Below are 21,982 nucleotides of genomic sequence, written 5' to 3' on the forward strand. Positions count from 1 at the left end.
TAAGGTTTTGCCCCCACCTTCTGGTCTGGACTATGTCCCCCAACCAGAGGAACTAGATTCTCTCCATCGACCCGATTGAATCCCTTGGAATGGATCAGGGTGTACAGGTCCACAATTCCCTGAAAATGGCAACACGAATGGATAAGGTAGTCAAGAAGGCATACGGCATGCTTGCCTTCATCGGCCGGGGCATAGAGTTTAAAAATTGGCAAGTCATGTTGCAGCTTTATAGAATATTAGTGAGGCCACATTCTGGTCGCCGCACTACCAGAAGGATGTGGAGGCTTTGGAGAGGGTACAGAAAAGGTTTACCAGGAAGTTGCCTGGTCTGGAGGGTATTGGCTAGGAAGAGACGTTGGAGAAACTTTGTTTTCACTGGAACTTCGGAGGCTGAGGGGAGACCTGATAGGAGTCTTCAAAATGCTGAGAGGCACGGATAGAATGGATAGTCAGAGTCTTTTTCCCAGGGTGGAAATGTCAATTACTGGGGGACACAGGGTTAGGGTAAAAGGAGGAAAGTTTAAAGGAGATGTGAGAGGCAGGTTTTTTTACACAGAGGGTGGTAAGTGCCTGGAATGCGCTGCCGGAGGAGGCGGCAGAAGCAGATACAACAGCAACGTTTAAGAGGCATCTTGACAGATACATGAATAGGCAGTGAATAGAGGGATACGGACCGCGTAGAGGCAAAAGGTTTTTAGTTTAGAAAGGCATCCGGTGTCAGTATAGGCTTGATGGGACGAAGGGCCTATTCCTGTTCTGTACTGTTCTTTGTACTTTGCAACAAAGGTGGGTGGATAGAGTTAAGTTTATTTATTCCAGGTGTTTTAACTTTAACTAACCATGTCTTCTGAGGGATTTTAAAGTTTATTTATTCGTCACAAGCACGTTACATTAACACTGCAATGAAGTGGCTGTGGAATACCCCTAGTCGCCACACTCTGGCGCCTGTTCAGGTAACACTGAGGTAGAATTTAGCACGGCCAATGCACCCTAACCAGCACGTCTTTCAGACTGTGGGAGGAAACCAGAGCACCCGGAGGAAACCCACGCAGACACGGGGAGAATGTGCAGACTCCACACAGACAGTGACCCGAGCCGGGAATCAAACCGGGGTCCCTGGCGCTGTGAGGCAGCAGCGCTAACCCACTGTGCCTCCCAGATAGAGATCAGACAGGCCCTGAATGGGTCTCCTCCTGTGGCTAATGGGTGGGTAATGGGGGGGGGGGGTGGCTGACGGAGGGAGTTAACAACAGTTTCAGAACTTGTCAAGAAATGTTTACGACAGGTGATCTCGTGGAAAGTATGAGTCACTGACACGGCAAAATGTGAGTGTGGTTAACTTCTCAGTCTGACTCTCACTCTAAGTGTACCTCGCCTGCACATCGGTGAAAGTAACAGCCACCAGCAGGGATATTTAAATCAGTAACTTCCTCCTATTTCGCCGCCTCCTCCTTTTGCCACTGAACTCACAGCCTGAAGCTCAAACAACACCCGCAACATCCCAAAGTGAAGCCCCATCTCGCTGCTATCTGAGCTTGGAGCAGTGGGAGGCAGCGGGATGAGTACAGACCACTCTCACTGGTGAAAACATCTGCATGGTTCCAGACAGGGGGTGAGTCACAGACCCACAGTTTGTCTGCGGTCCACGCGCTGGTGCGGGAAAGAGCGAGTGGGGAGAAAACGTTTCCAGTGACAGGAGGCTCGGTAACCGGAGGGGACACGGATTGAAGAGAATCGGGAAAAGAACCAGAGGCGGGGGGGAGATGAGGAGAATTTTATTTTGGACACACAGCGAGTTGTTGTGATCTGGAAGGCGCTGCCTGAAAGGGCGGTGGAAGCTGATTCAATCGCAACTTTCAAAAGGGGCAATTGGGGAAATACTGGAAGGGGGAAAATTTACAGGGAGTGCGGGAGAGAGAGTGGGGACTAATTGCAGAGATGTTTCAAAGGGCTAGCACAGGAACGGTGGGCTGAATATCCTCTTGATGTGTCATATCGTACGACCATTCTACGATTCGAGGATGTGACCGGATTTAATTTTGCCCCAACTCTCCCAGTTCATCCCCGAACCCTATCAGAGAGAGTGACTCCATCGCTGGTTCCCTCTCGCCCCCCTGACTCGCCTGTCCCGCGTGTCGGACTGCGGAATGCGTGGTGTTAAACCCTGTCGCTATCACTTTCTTTTTGCTCGGTTTCTCCGTCCCTCTATCCCCGAAGGAATTGACGAGTTTTAAATGTTGGTGCACAGACAAAAGCAACAGCCTTGCCATCAACACAGATCAATGTTCACCGGGTTCAGTACTGAGGGAGTGCCGCACTGTCAGACGGTTAGTACTGAGGGAGTGCCGCACTGTCAGAGGGTCAGTGCTGAGGGAGTGCCACACTGTCAGAGGGCCTGTACTGAGGGGGTGCTGCACTGTCAAGGGTCAGTACTGAGGGAGTGCCGCACTGTCAGAGAGTCAGTGCTGAGGGAGTGCCGCACTGTCAGAGGGTCAGTGCTGAGGGAGTGCCGCACTGTCAGAGTGTCAGTACTGAGGGAGTGCCGCACTGTCAGGGGGTCAGTGCTGAGGGAGTGCCGCACTGTCAGAGTGTCAGTACTGAGGGAGTGCCGCACTGTCAGGGGGTCAGTGCTGAGGGAGTGCCGCACTGTTAGAGGGTCAGTACTGAGGGAGTGCCGCACTGTCAGAGGGTCAGTACTGAGGGAGTGCCGCACTGTCAGAGGGTCAGTGCTGAGGGAGTGCCGCACTGTCAGAGGGTCAGTGCTGAGGGTGTGCCGCACTGTCAGAAGGTCTGTACTGAGGGAGTGCCGCACTGTCAAAGGGTCAGTGCTGAGGGAGTGCTGCATTGTCAGAGGGTCAGTGCTGAGGTGCTAGATAGGTGCATTGGCCATACTAAATTCTGCCTCAGGGTACCTGAACAGGCGCCAGAGTGAGGCGACTAGGGGATTTTCACAGGAACTTTATTGCAGTGTCAATGTAAGCTTACTTGTGACGAATAAATAAAACTTTAAACTTCACTGAGGGAGTGCCGCACTGTCAGAGGGTCAGTACTGAGGGAGTGCTGCACTGTCAGAGGGTCAGTGCTGAGGGAGTGCCGCACTGTGAGAGGGTCAGTGCTGAGGGAGTGCCGCACTGTCAGAGGGTCAGTGCTGAGGGAGTGCCACATTGTGAGAGGGTCAGTGCTGAGGGAGTGCCGCACTGTGAGAGGGTCAGTGCTGAGGGAGTGCCGCACTGTGAGAGGGTCAGTGCTGAGGGAGTGCCACATTGTGAGAGGGTCAGTGCTGAGGGAGTGCCGCACTGTGAGAGGGTCAGTGCTGAGGGAGTGCCGCACTGTCAGAGGGACAGTACTGAGGGAGTGCCGCACGGTCAGAGGGTCAGTACTGAGGGAGTGCCGCACTGTCAGAGGGTCAGTACTGAGGGAGTGCCGCACGGTCAGAGGGTCAGTGCTGAGGGAGTGCCGCACGGTCAGAGGGTCAGTACTGAGGGAGTGCCGCACTGTCAGAGGGTCAGTACTGAGGGAGTGCCGCACTGTCAGAGGGTCAGTACTGAGGGAGTGCCGCACTGTCAGAGGGTCAGTACTGAGGGAGTGCCGCACTGTCAGAGGGTCAGTACTGAGGGAGTGCTGCACTGTCAGAGGGTCGGTACTGAGGGAGTGCCGCACTGTCAGAGAGTCAGTACTGAGGGAGTGCCGCACTGTCAGAGGGTCAGTGCTGAGGGAGTGCTGCAGTGTCAGAGGGTCAGTGCTGAGGGAGTGCTGCACTGTCAGAGGGTCAGTGCTGAGGGAGTGCTGCAGTGTCAGAGGGTCAGTGCTGAGGGAGTGCCGCACTGTCAGAGGGTCAGTACTGAGGGAGTGCCGCACTGTCAGAGGGTCAGTGCTGAGGGAGTGCCGCACTGTCAGAGGGTCAGTGCTGAGGGAGTGCCGCACTGTCAGAGGGTCAGTGCTGAGGGAGTGCCGCACTGTCAGAGGGTCAGTGCTGAGGGAGTGCCGCACTGTCAGAGGGTCAGTACTGAGGGAGTGCCGCACTGTCAGAGGGTCAGTGCTGAGGGAGTGCCGCACTGTCAGAGGGTCAGTACTGAGGGAGTGCCGCACTGTCAGAGGGTCAGTGCTGAGGGAGTGCCGCACTGTCAGAGGGTCAGTGCTGAGGGAGTGCCGCACTGTCAGAGGGTCAGTGCTGAGGGAGTGCCGCACTGTCAGGGGGTCAGTGCTGAGGGAGTGCCGCACTGTCAGAGGGTCAGTACTGAGGGAGTGCCGCACTGTCAGAGGGTCAGTGCTGAGGGAGTGCCGCACTGTCAGAGGGTCAGTACTGAGGGAGTGCCGCACTGTCAGAGGGTCAGTGCTGAGGGAGTGCCGCACTGTCAGAGGGTCAGTACTGAGGGAGTGCCGCACTGTCAGAGGGTCAGTACTGAGGGAGTGCCGCACTGTCAGAGGGTCAGTGCTGAGGGAGTGCCGCACTGTCAGAGGGTCAGTACTGAGGGAGTGCCGCACTGTCAGAGGGTCAGTGCTGAGGGAGTGCCGCACTGTCAGTGGGTCAGTACTGAGGGAGTGCCGCACTGTCAGAGGGTCAGTACTGAGGGAGTGCCGCACTGTCAGAGGGTCAGTGCTGAGGGAGTGCCGCACTGTCAGAGGGTCAGTGCTGAGGGAGTGCTGCACTGTCAGAGGGTCAGTGCTGAGGGAGTGCCGCACTGTCAGAGGGTCAGTACTGAGGGAGTGCCGCACTGTCAGAGGGTCAGTGCTGAGGGAGTGCCGCACTGTCAGAGGGTCAGTACTGAGGGAGTGCCGCACTGTCAGAGGGTCAGTACTGAGGGAGTGCCGCACTGTCAGAGGGTCAGTGCTGAGGGAGTGCCCCACTGTCAGAGGGTCAGTGCTGAGGGAGTGCCGCACTGTCAGAGGGTCAGTGCTGAGGGAGTGCCGCACTGTCAGGGGGTCAGTGCTGAGGGAGTGCCGCACTGTCAGAGGGTCAGTACTGAGGGAGTGCCGCACTGTCAGAGGGTCAGTACTGAGGGAGTGCCGCACTGTCAGAGGGTCAGTGCTGAGGGAGTGCCGCACTGTCAGAGGGTCAGTACTGAGGGAGTGCCGCACTGTCAGAGGGTCAGTGCTGAGGGAGTGCCGCACTGTCAGAGGGTCAGTACTGAGGGAGTGCCGCACTGTCAGAGGGTCAGTACTGAGGGAGTGCCGCACTGTCAGAGGGTCAGTGCTGAGGGAGTGCCGCACTGTCAGAGGGTCAGTACTGAGGGAGTGCCGCACTGTCAGAAGGTCAGTGCTGAGGGAGTGCCGCACTGTCAGAGGGTCAGTACTGAGGGAGTGCCGCACTGTCAGAGGGTCAGTACTGAGGGAGTGCCGCACTGTCAGAGGGTCAGTGCTAGGGAGTGCCGCACTGTCAGAGGGTCAGTGCTGAGGGAGTGCTGCACTGTCAGAGGGTCAGTACTGAGGGAGTGCCGCACTGTCAGAGGGTCAGTACTGAGGGAGTGCCGCACTGTCAGAGGGTCAGTGCTGAGGGAGTGCCGCACTGTCAGAGGGTCAGTACTGAGGGAGTGCCGCACTGTCAGAGGGTCAGTGCTGAGGGAGTGCCGCACTGTCAGAGGGTCAGTACTGCGGGAGTGCCGCACTGTCAGAGGGTCAGTGCTGAGGGAGTGCCGCACTGTCAGAGGGTCAGTACTGAGGGAGTGCCGCACTGTCAGAGGGTCAGTGCTGAGGGAGTGCCGCACTGTCAGAGGGTCAGTGCTGAGGGAGTGCCGCACTGTCAGAGGGTCAGTGCTGAGGGAGTGCTGCACTGTCAGAGGGTCAGTGCTGAGGGAGTGCCGCACTGTCAGAGGGTCAGTGCTGAGGGAGTGCCGCACTGTCAGAGGGTCAGTAACTGCATTGTGTGTTCAGTTTGAATCGTGTGTTGCTCCGAGGGGTAACAGTGAGGCAGTCTGGGTCTGTGCTTCCACTGGTCAAACGAGCCGATGACTGAAGGTGACAGAAGCTGGGACAGTGAAACACCCAAACCTGGATTAGTTTCTGTCAGGACTGAACTAAATAACTGGGAGACCGGCAATTTGTGAAACACATCCACATGTAGAACCATAGAGTATCGACAGAGCAGAATGAGGCCATCCGGCCCAACGAGTCTGTACCAACTCCCTGACGCAGTATCCCACCCTGGCCCTCCCCTCCATCCTATCCCGTAATCACATGTGTTTACCATGACCAATCCACCTAAATTACACAACTTTGGGCTGTGGGAGGAAACCGGAGCACCCGGAGGAAACCCACGCAGACACGGGGAGAACGTGCAGACTCCGCACAGACAGTCACGCGAGGCTGGAATCGAACCCGGGTCCATGGCGCTGTGAGGTAGCAGCGCTAACCCACTGTGTCACCGTGCCCCCGGGAATCGAACCCGGGTCCCTGGCGCTGTGAGGCAGCAGTGCTAATCACTGTGTCACCGTGCCCCCGGGAATCGAACCCGGGTCCCTGGCGCTGTGAGGCAGCGGCGCTAACCACTGTGTCACCGTGCCCCCGGGAATCGAACCCGGGTCCCTGGCGCTGTGAGACAGCAGTGCTAACCACTGTGTCACCGAGAATCGAACCCGGGTCCCTGGCGCTGTGAGGCAGCAGTGCTAATCACTGTGTCACCGTGCCCCCGGGAATAGAACCCGGGTCCCTGGCGCTGTGAGGCAGCAGCGCTAACCACTGTGTCACCGTGCCCCCGGGAATCGAACCCAGGTCCCTGGCGCTGTGAGGCAGCAGCGCTAACCACTGTGTCACCGTGCCCCCGGGAATCGAACCCGGGTCCCTGGCACTGTGAGGCAGCAGCGCTAACCACTGTGTCACCGTGCCCCCGGGAATCGAACCCGGGTCCCTGGCACTGTGAGGCAGCAGTGTTAATCACTGTGTCACCGTGCCCCCGGGAATCGAACCCGGGTCCCTGGCGCTGTGAGGCAGCAGCACTAACCCACTGTGTCACCGTGCCCCCGGGAATCGAACCCGGGTCCCTGGCACTGTGAGGCAGCAGCACTAACCACTGTGTCACCGTGCCCCCGGGAATCGAACCTGGGTCCCTGGCGCTGTGAGGCAGCAGCGCTAACCACTGTGTCACCGTGCCCCCGGGAATCGAACCCGTGTCCCTGGCGCTGTGAGGCAGCAGTGCTAATCACTGTGTCACCGTGCCCCCGGGAATGGAACCCGGGTCCCTGGCGCTGTGAGGCAGCAGTGCTAACCACTGTGTCACCGTGCCCCCGGGAATCGAACCCGGGTCCCTGGCGCTGTGAGACAGCAGTGCTAACCACTGTGTCACCGGGAATCGAACCCGGGTCCCTGGCGCTGTGAGGTAGCAGTGCTAATCACTGTGTCACCGTGCCCCCGGGAATCGAACCCGGGTCCCTGGCGCTGTGAGGCAGCAGCGCTAACCACTGTGTCACCGTGCCCCCGGGAATCGAACCCGTGTCCCTGGCGCTGTGAGGCAGCAGCGAATCCGGGTCCCTGGCGCTGTGAGGCAGCAGCGCTAATCACTGTGTCACCGTGCCCCCGGGAATCGAACCCGGGTCCCTGGCGCTGTGAGGCAGCAGTGCTAACCACTGTGTCACCGTGCCCCCGGGAATGGAACCCGGGTCCCTGGCGCTGTGAGGCAGCAGTGCTAACCACTGTGTCACCGTGCCCCCGGGAATCGAACCCGGGTCCCTGGCGCTGTGAGGCAGCAGCGCTAACCACTGTGTCACCGTGCCCCCGGGAATCGAACCCGGGTCCCTGGCACTGTGAGGCAGCAGTGTTAATCACTGTGTCACCGTGCCCCCGGGAATCGAACCCGGGTCCCTGGCACTGTGAGGCAGCAGTGCTAACCACTGTGTCACCGTGCCCCCGGGAATCGAACCCGGGTCCCTGGCACTGTGAGGCAGCAGCACTAACCACTGTGTCACCGTGCCCCCGGGAATCGAACCCGGGTCCCTGGCGCTGTGAGGCAGCAGTGTTAATCACTGTGTCACCGTGCCCCCGGGAATCGAACCCGGGTCCCTGGCACTGTGAGGCAGCAGCACTAACCACTGTGTCACCGTGCCCCCGGGAATCGAACCCGGGTCCCTGGCACTGTGAGGCAGCAGCGCTAATCACTGTGTCACCGTGCCCCCGGGAATCGAACCCGGGTCCCTGGCGCTGTGAGGAAGCAGTGCTAACCACTGTGTCACCTCCTATACTGACTATACATTCTCGGATTTCCATATATTTACATTTCGGTCTTTCCGGATATTTTTGATATTATGTTCCTCAGTCTGTTGGGGCAACAGCTTGAACCATTGATACGCCAATGAAACCATTCCAAAGCTGCCAACCGATTAATGCCTTTGATGAGCTTTAATTTAATCTGGCTCGCTTCTCTTGTCATTCTTCCTGATTCTTATCGAGCAACTGGTGCAGGATCGCAATGCCCAGACCACCCCATCTCTGGGAAGGTCATCACCCCTCCGGTAATCCCTGCTCACGGACTGCGCTGGAATTTCCCGGGAAGTTAAAATCTCCGATGTCCAGTTGTGATGCTCCTGGAGTTACCCGAATCTCTGTAATTTAAATCTTCGGATTTTCTTACAAGGAGAGGTTGAGTAGATTGGGCCCGTACTCATTGGAGTTTGGAAGACGGAGAGGCGACCTTATTGAGACATATGGGATTCTCAGGGGGTTTGATAGGGTCGATGCTGAGAGGCTGCTTCCTCCTGTGGGAGAGTCTGGGACCAGAGGGAATAACCTCAGGACAAGGGTTTGCCTCAGTTCAGACAGAGATGAGGAGGAATTCCTTCTCTCAGAGGGGAGTGTAACTGTGGAATTCTTTACCGCAGAGGGCGGTAGAGGCTGGGTCGTTCAGTATGTTCAAGGCTGAGATAGATGTTTAATCAGTAAGGGAATCGAGGGTTATGGGCATAGAAACATAGAAATAAGTGCAGGAGTAGGCCATTCGGCCCTTCGAACCTGCACCACCATTCAATGTGATCATGGTTGATCATGCACTTTCAGTATCCCACTCCCACTTTCTCTCCATACCCCTTGATCCCTTTAGCCACAAGGGCCACGCCCAGCTCCCTCTTGAACATATCTAACGAACCGGCCCCAACAGCTTTCTGTGGTAGAGAATTCCACAAGTTCACACCTCTCCGAGTGAAGAGGTTCTTCCTCATCTCAGTCCTGAATGACTTACCCTTTATTCCTGGTGACTCCTGGATCTGCACTTCCCCAACATTGCGAACATCCTTCCCATATCTAGCCTGTCCAGTCCCATCAGGATTTTATATGTTTCTAAGAGATCCCCTCTCATTCTTCTAAATTCCAGCGAGTACAAGTTTAGTCGATCCGGTCTCTCTTCATATGTCAGTCCTGCCATTCCAGGAATCAGTCTGGTGAACCTTCGCTGGACTCCCTCAATCGCAAGAATGTCCTTCCTCAGAATAGGAGACCAAAACTGCACACAATACTCAAGGTGTGGCCTCACCAAGGCCCTGAATAACTGCAGCAAGACATCGCTACTCCGATACTCAAATCCTCTTGCTATGAAGGCCAGCATGCCACTACCTTTCCTCACGCCTGCTGTACTGACCTGCATGCTAACCTTCAGCGACTGTTCCACCATGATACCCAGGCCACATTGCACTTCCCCTTTTCCTGAACTGCCACCTTTCAGATAAATCTTCCTTCCTGTTTTTGCCACCAAAATGGATAATAACCTCACATTGATCCACATTATATTGCATCTACCAAATATTTGTTCACTCAGCCAACCTGTCCAAGTCACTCTGCAGTCTCTTAGCATCCTCCTCACAACACACACTGCCACCCAGCTTAGTGTTGTCTGCAAATTTGGAGATATTGCATTCAATTCCTTTGTCTAAATCATGAATATATATTGTGAATAGCCGGGGTCCCGGCACTGAACCCTGCGGTACCCCACTCGTCACTGCCTGCCACTCTGAAAATAACCCGTTTATTCCCACTCTCTGCTTCCTGTCTGCCAACCAGTTCTCTATCCACATCAAACATTATCCCCAATACCGAGAGCTTTAAGTTTGTTCGCTAATCTCTTGTGTGGGACCTTGTCAAAAGCCTTTTGTAAGTCCAGATACACAACATCCACTGGTTCATCCTTGTCCACTCTACTGGTCACATCCTCAAACAATTCCAGAAGATTTGTCAAGCACGATTTCCCTTTAGTGAATCCATACTGACTTGGACTGATCCTGTCACCGCTTCCCAAATGCTTACTTATTACATCCTTCATAATTGACTCCAGCATTTTCCCCCACCACCGATGTCAGGCTAACCGGTCTATAATTCCCAAATAAGGCAGGAAAGTGGAGTTGAGGATTATCAGATCAGATCAGTCATGATCTCATTGAGTGGCGGAGCTGGTTCGATGGGCTGAATGGCCTATTTCTGCACCTACGTCCAAGAACTGAACAGCTCCTGATTATACCAACTCCCGGAAACCACCCTCTCAACCGCCCACACGCAGATCGGGACCACATCCCTTTTCCCCACCCCAGCCAGACCACCAGAAACCCTTTCCCTTCCTCCGCCCCTGACTAATGGCCTCATCTCCAAATTACCCTCCCAATAGACCCCCATGTCCACTGCCAACTTCTCCCAATCATCCAGTACCACCCCAAATACTGCCCCCGAGCATCCGAGCCCACCCCTCACTCACCACCCAATTGGCCCCTCCGACCCAGACCACATGAGCCCCTCCATGCACCTCCCCACCCCCCACCCCCCCAACCCCACAACCCCTGATTAATCTTCAAGAACCTGAAACACCAATCATCAGGGTCAATATCACATTTTCCAATGTGGGATCTTCCTGTGCACAATTAGAGCTGCCCTTGTTCCTAAGTTACGATACTGACCTCTCCACCTTAGTGCATAATTTGGGTTGTCAAGGGGCAATGGAACGTCCTGAGGAGAAGAAAGTTGCTCGATGAATGAAAGTCTTTCTATCCAACAATTTGACTGCAAAGGGGTGAAGGGTCAGAGGTCAGGACGGTTCCCCTCCCAGACCCTTACCACACGATCAAAGTGAGACAGGAACGCAGACACCTCTGTAACTTCCTCCAGCCCCTACACCTCTCCCTATCTCTGTAACCTCCTCCAGCCCCTACACACCTCCCTATCTCTGTAACCTCCACCAGCCCCTACACCCCTCCCTATCTCTGTAACCTCCTCCAGCCCCTACACCCCTCCCTATCTCTGTAACCTCCTCCAGCCCCTACACCCCTCCCTATCTCTGTAACCTCCTCCAGCCCCGACACCCCTCCCTATCTCTGTAACCTCCTCCAGCCTCCTACACCCCTCCCTATCTCTGGAACCTCTTCCAGTCCCTACACCCCTCCCTATCTCTGTAACCTCCTCCAGCCCCTACACCCCTCCCTATCTCTGTAACCTCCTCCAGCCCCTACACCCCTCCCTATCTCTGTAACTTCCTCCAGCCCCTACGCCCTCCCTATCTCTGTAACCCCCTTGAGGCCCTACACCCCTCCCTATCTCTGTAACCCCCACCAGCCCCTACACCCCTCCCTATCTCTGTAACCCCCACCAGCACCTACACCCCTCCCTATCTCTGTAACCTCCTCCAGCCCTCCACCCCTCCCTATCTCTGTAACCTCCTCCAGCCCCTACACCCCTCCCTATCTCTGTAACCTCCACCAGCCCCTACACCCCTCCCTATCTCTGTAACCTCCTCCAGCCCTCCACCCCTCCCTATCTCTGTAACCTCCTCCAGCCCCTACACCCCTCCCTATCTCTGTAACCTCCACCAGCCCCTACACCCCTCCCTATCTCTGTAACCTCCTCCAGCCCCTACACCCCCTCCCTATCTCTGTAACCTCCTCCAGCCCCTACACCCCCTCCCTATCTCTGTAACCTCCTCCAGCCCCTACACCCCCTCCCTATCTCTGTAACCTCCTCCAGCCCCGACACCCCCTCCCTACCTCTGTAACCTTCTCCAGCCCCTACACCCCCTCCCTACCTCTGTAACCTCCTCCAGCCCCTACACCCCCTCCCTATCTCTGTCACCTCCTCCAGCCCCTACACCCCCTCCCTATCTCTGTAACCTCCTCCAGCCCCTACACCCCCTCCCTATCCCTGTAATCTCCTCCAGCCCCTACACCCCCTCCCTATCCCTGTAATCTCCTCCAGCCCCTACACCCCTCCCTATCTCTGTCACCTCCTCCAGCCCCTACACCCCTCCCTATCTCTGTCACCTCCTCCAGCCCCTACACCCCCTCCCTGTCTCTGTAACCTCCTCCAGCCCCTACACCCCCTCCCTATCTCTGTAACCTCCTCCAGCCCCGACACCCCCTCCCTACCTCTGTAACCTTCTCCAGCCCCTACACCCCCTCCCTACCTCTGTAACCTCCTCCAGCCCCTACACCCCCTCCCTATCCCTGTAATCTCCTCCAGCCCCTACACCCCCTCCCTATCTCTGTAACCTCCTCCAGCCCCTACACCCCCTCCGTATCTCTGTAACCTCCTCCAGCCCCTACACCCCTCCCTATCTCTGTAACCTCCTCCAGCCCCTACACCCCCTCCGTATCTCTGTAACCTCCTCCAGCCCCTACACCCCCTCCCTATCTCTGTAACCTCCTCCAGCCCCTACACCCCCTCCCTATCTCTGTAACCTCCTCCAGCCCCTACACCCCCTCCCTATCTCTGTAACCTCCTCCAGCCCCTACACCCCCTCCCTATCCCTGTAATCTCCTCCAGCCCCTACACCCCCTCCCTATCCCTGTAATCTCCTCCAGCCCCTACACCCCCTCCCTATCTCTGTAACCTCCTCCAGCCCCTACACCGCTCCCTATCTCCGAGGGGGGGATTCTCAGGTAGTTGGCCTTATTGGAACACAACCGGTACCGTGGCAACAAGCCCACAGTGTCAAACCACACAGTGTTAGTGAGTAATTCAATACCGACCCCATGTCTATTTGAATGTTGGAAACAAACGCCTTTTACCAATGTTATGTGCTGCCTCTCTCGCTCTGCTAACCAGCAGCTGATTGTGATCTGTCCTTATCTCTCCATCAGTTTGTGGCTTTCTCACAGGCTTGCTATTTTTGTCAGGCGAGTGATGACAGTTCCTGTTTTTGCTCGCCTCACTCCCTGCACCGTACAGTCGCTCTGCACCAGTGCAAAGCTTCCAGTAAAACCTCCCAGGAATTCCCTGTTGCTGTGCCTGGGTACTTCCTCTTCCAGAGTTGGCAGCCGGGTACAACCAGGGATCGTCAGCTTGGCCCCCTCCCTCAATGTCCACCCTGGACCCCGTGGCATCACCCCAAAGACGAACACACAAATCCCCCGCTCTTTACCCCCGCGGATTCTCACCCCTCAGCATTTTGGAGGAATCACTAAGGAGGGCACAGATTTAAAAGTTTATTTTATGAGTGCCACAAGTCGGCTTACATTAACACTGAAATGAAGTTACTGTGAAAATCCCCTTGTCGCTACACTCTGGCGCCTGTTCGGGTAGACTGAGGGAGAATTCAGCCTGGCCAATGCACCTTACCTAGCGCGGCACGGTAGCACAGTGGTTAGCACTGCTGCTTCACAGCACCAGGGGCCCGGGTTCGATTCCCGGCTTGGGTCACTGTCTGTGTGGAGTTTGCACGTTCTCCCTGTGTCTGCGTGGGTTTCCTCCGGGTGCTCCGGTTTCCTCCCACAGTCCAAAGATGTGTGGGTTTGGTTGATTGGCCACGCTAAATTGCCCCTTAGTGTCCTGAGATGCATAGATTAGAGGGATTAACGGGTAAAATATGTAGGGATATGGGGATAGGGCCTGGGTGGGATTGTGGTCGGTGCAGACTTGATGGGCCGAATGGCCTCTTTCTGAAGTGTAGGATTCTATGATTTCTATGATAACCAGCATGTCTTTCGGACTGAGTCCTCTGTGGGATAGTTAGACAGGCTGGAACCCAATGGAGTTTAGAAGAATGAGAGGGAACCTTCTGGAAGCCCATTCTGAGGGAGGGGTCTTGACAGGGTGGGTTCTCAGAGGATCTTTCCTCCCCTTTGGTAGTGGGGGATTCAGTGATGGTGACCCCCAGGATGCTGATAGTGGGGGTTTCAGTGATGGTGATCCCCAGGATGTTGATAGTGGGGGTTTCAGTGATGGTGACCCCCAGGATGTTGATAGTGGGGGTTTCAGTGATGGTGACCCCCAGGATGTTGATAGTGGGGGTTTCAGTGATGGTGATCCCCAGGATGTTGATAGTGGGGGTTTCAGTGATGGTAACCCCCAGGATGTTGATAGTGGGGGGGATTCAGTGATGGTGACCCCCAGGATGTTGATAGTGGGGGATTCAGTGATGGTAACCCCCAGGATGTTGATAGTGGGGGGGATTCAGTGATGGTGACCCCCAGGATGTTGATAGTGGGGGGGATTCAGTGATGGGAACCCCCAGGATGTTGATAGTGGGGGTTTCAGTGATGGTGACCCCCAGGATGTTGATAGTGGGGGATTCAGTGATGGGAACCCCCAGGATGTTGATAGTGGGGGTTTCAGTGATGGTGACCCCCAGGATGTTGATAGTGGGGGTTTCAGTGATGGTAACCCCCAGGATGTTGATAGTGGGGGATTCAGTGATGGTGACCCCCAGGATGTTGATAGTGGGGGTTTCAGTGATGGTAACCCCCAGGATGTTGATAGTGGGGGTTTCAGTGATGGTGACCCCCAGGATGTTGATAGTGGGGGGGATTCAGTGATGGTAACCCCCAGGATGTTGATAGTGGGGGATTCAGTGATGGGAACCCCCAGGATGTTGATAGCGGGGGATTCAGTGATGGTAACCCCCAGGATGTTGATAGTGGGGGGATTCAGTGATGGTGACCCCCAGGATGTTGATAGCGGGGGATTCAGTGATGGTGACCCCCAGGATGTTGAGAGTGGGGGTTTCAGTGATGGCAACCCCCAGGATGTTGATAGCGGGGGATTCAGTGATGGTGACCCCCAGGATGTTGATAGTGGGGGATTCAGTGATGGTGACCCCCAGGATGTTGATAGTGGAGAGATTGAGTGATGGGAACCCCCAGGATGTTGACAGTGGGGGATTCAGTGATGGGAACCCCCAGGATGTTGATAGTGGGGGATTCAGTGATGGTAACCCTCGGGTTATCCCCTCTTCAATCTCTCACCATTCAGCTATTTAGCTTCATCTTTATCCTTCCTGCCAAAATGGACAATTCCACATTCACCCACATTATACTCCATTTGCCAGGTCTTTGTTCATTCACTTCACCTCTCTGTGTCTTTTTGTATCCTCCTTACGTCAACTTCACAATTTACTTTCCTACCTTTCTTTGTGTCATCACTAAATTTAGCCACCAGACCCTCAGCCCATTCACCCGAGTCACTGATAGGAATTTTAAGTTGTTGCGGTCCCAGCACTGATCCCTGTTGGACACCACTCGTCACACCCTGCCAACCAGAATAATACAGTAAGAAGTCTCACAACACCAGGTTAAAGTCCAACAGGTTTATTTGGTCGCAAATACCATAAGCTTTCGGAGCACAGCTCCTTCGTCAGATGGAGTGGATATCCACTGTGAGACTTCTTACTGTGTTCACCCCAGTCCAACGCCGGCATCTCCACAACCAGAATAATACCCATTTATGCCTACTCTCCATCTCCTAGTCGCTATCTAGTTTCAGTCCATGCCAACATATTACCCCTACGCCATGAACTTTAATTTTCCGCTATGACCTTTGATGTGGCAACTTATCAAATGCTTTCTGGAAATCTATGTACCGTACATCCACTGGTTCCCCTTTATCCATCGCACATGTTCCATCCTCAAAGAACCTCCAATAAGTTCCTTCAATGTCATCTCCCTTTCAGAACTATCTCACTTTCATTTTAGGCCTTCAGCTGTTTTTTGATATCATGTGGCCTTCCTATCACTAAATTCCACCCCCCCCTCCCCGACTATCAACATCCTGGGGGTCACCATCACTGAATCCCCCACTATCAACATCCTGGGGGTTACCATCACTGAATCCCCCGACTAGCAACATCCTGGGGGTTCCCATCACTGAAACCCCCACTATCAACATCCTGGGGGTCACCATCACTGAAACCCCCACTATCAACATCCTGGGGGTCACCATCACTGAAACCCCCACTATCAACATCCTGGGGGTTCCCATCACTGAAACCCCCCCACTATCAACATCCTGGGGGTTACCATCACTGAAACCCCCACTATCAACATCCTGGGGGTTCCCATCACTGAATCCCCCACTATCAACATCCTGGGGGTCACCATCACTGAAACCCCCACTATCAACATCCTGGGGGTTACCATCACTGAATCCCCCCACTATCAACATCCTGGGGGTCACCATCACTGAAACCCCCACTATCAACATCCTGGGGGTTCCCATCACTGAATCCCCCACTATTAACATCCTGGGGGTTACCAGCACTGAATCCCCCACTATCAACATCCTGGGGGTTCCCATCACTGAAACCCCCACTATCAACATCCTGGGGGTTACCATCACTGAATCCCCCCACTATCAACATCCTGGGGGTCACCATCACTGAATCCCCCACTATCAACATCCTGGGGGTTACCATCACTGAATCCCCCGACTATCAACATCCTGGGGGTTACCATCACTGAATCCCCCACTATCAACATCCTGGGGGTCACCATCACTGAAACCCCCACTATCAACATCCTGGGGGTCACCATCACTGAAACCCCCACTATCAACATCCTGGGGGTTACCATCACTGAATCCCCCACTATCAACATCCTGGGAGTTACCATCACTGAATCCCCCACTATCAACATCCTGGGGGTTACCATCACTGAATCCCCCCACTATCAACATCCTGGGGGTTACCGTCACTGAAACCCCCACTATCGCCATCCTGGGGGTTACCATTCTTGGGGAAAAGTACCGAAGGAAAGTGGAGGATTTTCAAGGAATGTTTGTCTGGAGCTCTGCATGACAACGTTCCGATGAGACAGGGGGGTGTTGGTAGGGTACGGGAACCGTGGTGCACGAAGGTTGTGATGAACCTGGTGAATAAGAAAAGAGAGGCGTACAGAAGGTTCAGAGAGCTAGGAGGTGTTAAGGATTTAGAGGAGTATACGGGATGTAGGAAGGAGCTTAAGAAGGAAATTAGGAGAGCGAGAAGGGGTCATGAGAAGGCCTTGGCGGGTAAGATTAAGGAGAATCCCAAGGCTTTCTACAAATATGTCAAGAGTAAAAGGATGAGATGTGAAGGCATAGGACCCTTAAAAGGTGAAGGGGGAAAAGTTTGTGCGGAACCGTTAGAAATGGCGGAGCTGCTTAATGAATACTTTACCTCGGTATTCACGGTGGAAAGGGATCTGGGTGGTTGTACTGCTGGTTTGCGGTGGACAGAAAGGATCGAGCATGTGGACATAAAGAAAGAGGATGTGTTGGAACTATTGAATGGCATCAAGGTTGGTAAGTCGCCGGGACCGGATGGGATGTACCCCAGGTTACTGTGGGAGGCGAGGGAGGAGATTGCGGAGCCTTTGGCGATGATCTTTGCATCGTCGATGGAGACGGGAGAGGTTCCGGAGGATTGGAGGATTGCAGATGTGGTCCCTATATTCAAGAAAGGGAACAGGGACAGCCCGGGAAATTACCGACCGGTGAGTCTAACCTCAGTGGTTGGTAAGTTGATGGAGAGGATCCTGAGAGACAGGATTTATGATCATCTAGAGAAGTTTAGTATGATCAAAAGTAGTCAGCACGGCTTTGTCAAGGGCAGGTCGTGCCTTACGAGCCTGGTTGAGTTCTTTGAAAATGTGACCAAACACATTGACGAAGGAAGAGCGGTGGATGTGGTCTATATGGACTTCAGCAAGGCGTTCGATAAGGTCCCCCATGCAAGACTTCTTGAGAAAGTGAGAGGGCATGGGATCCAAGGGGCTGTTGCCTTGTGGATCCAGAACTGGCTTGCCTGCAGAAGGCAGAGAGTGGCTGTGGAGGGGTCTTTCTCTGCATGGAGGTCAGTGACCAGTGGAGTGCCCCAGGGATCTGTTCTGGGACCCTTGCTGTTTGTCATTTTCATAAATGACCTGGATGAGGAAGTGGAGGGATGGGTTGGTAAGTTTGCTGACGACACCAAGGTAGGTGGTGTTGTGGATAGTTTGGAGGGATGTCAGAAGTTGCAGCGAGACATAGATAGAATGCAAGACTGGGCGGAGAAGTGGCAGATGGACTTCAACCCGGATAAGTGTGTGGTGATCCATTTTGGCAGATCCAATGGGATGAAGCAGCAGTATAATATGAAGGGTACCATTCTTAGCAGTGTAGAGGATCAGAAGGACCTTGGGGTCCGGGTCCATAGGACTCTTAAATCGGCCTCGCAGGTGGAGGATGCAGTCAAGAAGGCGTACGGCGTACTGGCCTTCATTAATCGAGGGATTGAGTTTAGGAGTCGGGAGATAATGCTGCAGCTTTATAGGACCCTGGTTAGACCCCACTTGGAGTACTGCGCGCAGTTCTGGTCACCTCATTACAGGAAAGATGTTGAAGCCATTGAAAGGGTGCAGAGGAGATTTACAAGGATGTTGCCTGGATTGGGGGGCATGCCTTATGAGGATAGGTTGAGGGAGCTTGGTCTCTTCTCCCTGGAGAGACGAAGGATGAGAGGTGACCTGATAGAGGTTTACAAGATGTTGAGAGGTCTGGATAGGGTAGACTCTCAGAGGCTATTTCCAAGGGCTGAAATGGTTGCTACGAGAGGACACAGGTTTAAGGTGCTGGGGGATAGGTACAGAGGAGATGTCAGGGGTAAGTTTTTCACTCAGAGGGTGGTGGGTGCGTGGAATCGGCTGACGTCGGTGGTGGTGGAGGCAAACTCGTTGGGGTCTTTTAAGAGACTTCTGGATGAGTACATGGGATTTAATGGGATTGAGGGCTATAGATAGGCCTAGAGGTGGGGATGTGATCGGCGCAACTTGTGGGCCGAAGGGCCTGTTTGTGCTGTGGCTTTCTATGTTCTATGTTCTATTAATCCCCCACTATCAACATCCTGGGGGTTACCATCACTGAATCCCCCCACTATCAACATCCTGGGGGTTACCATCACTGAATCCCCCCACTATCAACATCCTGGGGGTTACCATCACTGAATCCCCCCACTATCAACATCCTGGGGGTTACCATCACTGAATCCCCCCACTATCAACATCCTGGGGGTTCCCGTCACTGAAACCCCCCCACTATCAACATCCTGGGAGTTCCCATTGACCAGAAACTGAGCTGGACCCAGCCGTATAAATACTGTGGCTCCCAGAGCAGGTCAGAGGCTGGGAATCCTGCGGAGAGTAACTCACCTCCTGACTCCCCAAAGCCTGTCCACCATCTACAAGGCACAAGTCAGGAGTGTGATGGAATACTCCCCACTCGCCTGGATGGGTGCGGCTCCAACAACACTCGAGAAGCTCAACACCATCCAGGACAAAGCAGCCCCGCTCGATCGACACGCTAACCACAAACACTCACTCCCTCCACCCCCGACGCACAGTGACAGCCGTGTGTACCGTCTACAAGATGCACTGCAGCGACTCACCAAGGCTCCTTAGGCAGCACCTTCCAAACCCACCACCTCTACCATCTAGAAGGACAAGGGCAGCAGATACCTGGGAACACCCCCACCTGGAGGCTCCCCTCCGAGTCACTCACCATCCCGACTTGGAAATATATCGGCCGTTCCTTCACTGTCGCTGGGGTCAAAATCCTGGAACTCCCTCCCTGACAGCACTGTGGGTGTACCTACACCACACGGGGACTGCAGCGGGTTCAAGATGGTGGCTCACGCACCCCCTTTCCAAGGGGTAATTAGGGATAGGGGTAAATGCTGGGCCCAGCCTGCAAGAGAGAGACACCCGGTGTCAAAGATTAAAATATCAGTGCAATAATGGTGGAGAACATTAGTGGACATTAATGTGCTGATGTGACGGGGGCTGTTAGAATACTGGAATAATTACTAAAACTCGCTGTGTGGGTTAGAGGAGGTTCCGTTTTACGGAATGGAAGGTGTTGTGGACACGAGGTTCGATCGGATGGTCTGAAGTCGGGTGTAGTTTCCTGTTTCTTTGCGATCTCTCCTGGGTAGAGTGATTCTGAATCTACCATCAACAGCCTCAAATAAATCAAAGGCAACAGATGTCCCCGAACATGTGGGTGTGTTAACTCAACTGAACTTCCTGTACCAGCAGAGAGAGCGAGAGAACCTCAGAGAGCAAACACACAGGAACAAACCCCCTCACTATCACTGCCTCTCACTCACTCCCCCCTCACTATCACTGCCCCTCACTCCACCCTCACTATCACTGCCCCTCACTCACTCCACCCTCACTATCACTGCCCCTCACTCACTCCCCCCTCACTATCACTGCCCATCACTCCACCCTCACTATCACTGCCCCTCACTCACTCCACCCTCACTATCACTGCCCCTCACTCACTCCTCCCTCACTATCACTGCCCCTCACTCACTCCACCCTCACTATCACTGCCCCTCACTCACTCCTCCCTCACTATCACTGCCCCTCACTCACTCCACCCTCACTATCACTGCCCCTCACTCACTCCACCCTCACTATCACTGCCCCTCACTCCACCCTCAGTATCACTGCCCATCACTCCACCCTCACTATCACTGCCCCTCGCTCATATCACCCTCACTATCACTGCCCCTCACTCACTCCACCCTCACTATCACTGCCCCTCACTCACTCCACCCTCACTATCACTGCCCCTCACTCACTCCACCCTCACTATCACTGCCCCTCACTCACTCCACCCTCACTATCACTACCCCTCGCTCATATCACCCTCACTATCACTGCCCCTCACTCACTCCACCCTCACTATCACTGCCCCTCACTCACTCCACCCTCACTATCACTGCCTCTCACTCACTCCCCCCTCACTATCACTGCCCCTCACTCACTCCCCCCTCACTATCACTGCCCCTCACTTACTCCACCCTCACTATCACTGCCCCTCACTCACTCCTCCCTCACTATCACTGCCCATCACTCACTCCACCCTCACTATCACTGCCCCTCACTCACTCCTCCCTCACTATCACTGCCCCTCACTCACTCCACCCTCACTATCACTGTCACATTCAGACTGCAGGACGTGGGGAGCACACCCCCCCCCCACAACTCCCCATCCTCCCCCCATCCACCCCATACCACATTCCCCACCCCCCAACCCCAATCCCGATCTGCCCCACCCACACACTCCCCACCCACATCTCCCACCCCCCGCTACCCACCCTCCCCCCAGCCAAACCCACCCCACCCACATCCTCCACCCCTCCCCACCCACAACCCCCCATCCCCTGCTCCCCCCGGCCCGATCCCCCGCCACCCAATCCCACCCGCCCCCAACCCCACCCTCCCCCCCCAGCCCCATCCCTGACCCCCACCCCCATCCCCGGCTCCCCACTGTCCCCATACCCCACCCCACAATCCCCACACCTCCCCACCCCCCCCCACCACATCCCCCACTCCCCGCTCCTCCCCACCCACAACCCCTCCCCACACCCGCTCTTCGAAATAATGCCCATGGAAACATTTACACCCATCCTGAGAGGGCAGACCGAGCCTCGGCACACACACTGAAAGACAGCACCTCTGACACTGCAGCACTCCCTCAGCACTGACCCTCTGACAGTGCGACACTCCCTCAGTACTGACCCTCTGAAAGTGCGGCACTCCCTCAGCACTGACCCTCTGACACTGCGGCACTCCCTCAGTACTGACCCTCTGACACTGCAGCACCCCCTCAGCACTGACCCTCTGACAGTGCGGCACTCCCTCAGCACTGACCCTAGACACTGCAGCACTCCCTCAGCACTGACTCTCTGACACTGCAGCACCCCCTCAGCACTGACCCTCTGACAGTGCGGCACTCCCTCAGCACTGACCCTCTGACACTGCAGCACCCCCTCAGCACTGACCCTCTGACA

The 21,982-nt window shown here is 55.0% G+C and overlaps 1 protein-coding gene across 1 annotated transcript in view; it reads left to right on the forward strand.

Moving 5' to 3' along the window:
• The first annotated feature begins 1,394 nt into the window (after positions 1 to 1,394).
• LOC144508362 (B-cell receptor CD22-like) overlaps positions 1,395 to 21,982 on the forward strand; it is a 91,649-nt gene continuing 71,061 nt past the window's right edge. The window contains exon 1 of the mRNA XM_078236215.1: positions 1,395 to 1,612. Within this exon, the coding sequence (XP_078092341.1) occupies positions 1,596 to 1,612 (17 nt within the window). The 5' untranslated portion in view covers positions 1,395 to 1,595. The remainder of the gene's footprint in view (positions 1,613 to 21,982) is intronic.

This window comes from Mustelus asterias, chromosome 20 (assembly GCF_964213995.1).
Source record: "Mustelus asterias chromosome 20, sMusAst1.hap1.1, whole genome shotgun sequence".
Taxonomy (NCBI): Eukaryota; Metazoa; Chordata; class Chondrichthyes; order Carcharhiniformes; family Triakidae; genus Mustelus; species Mustelus asterias.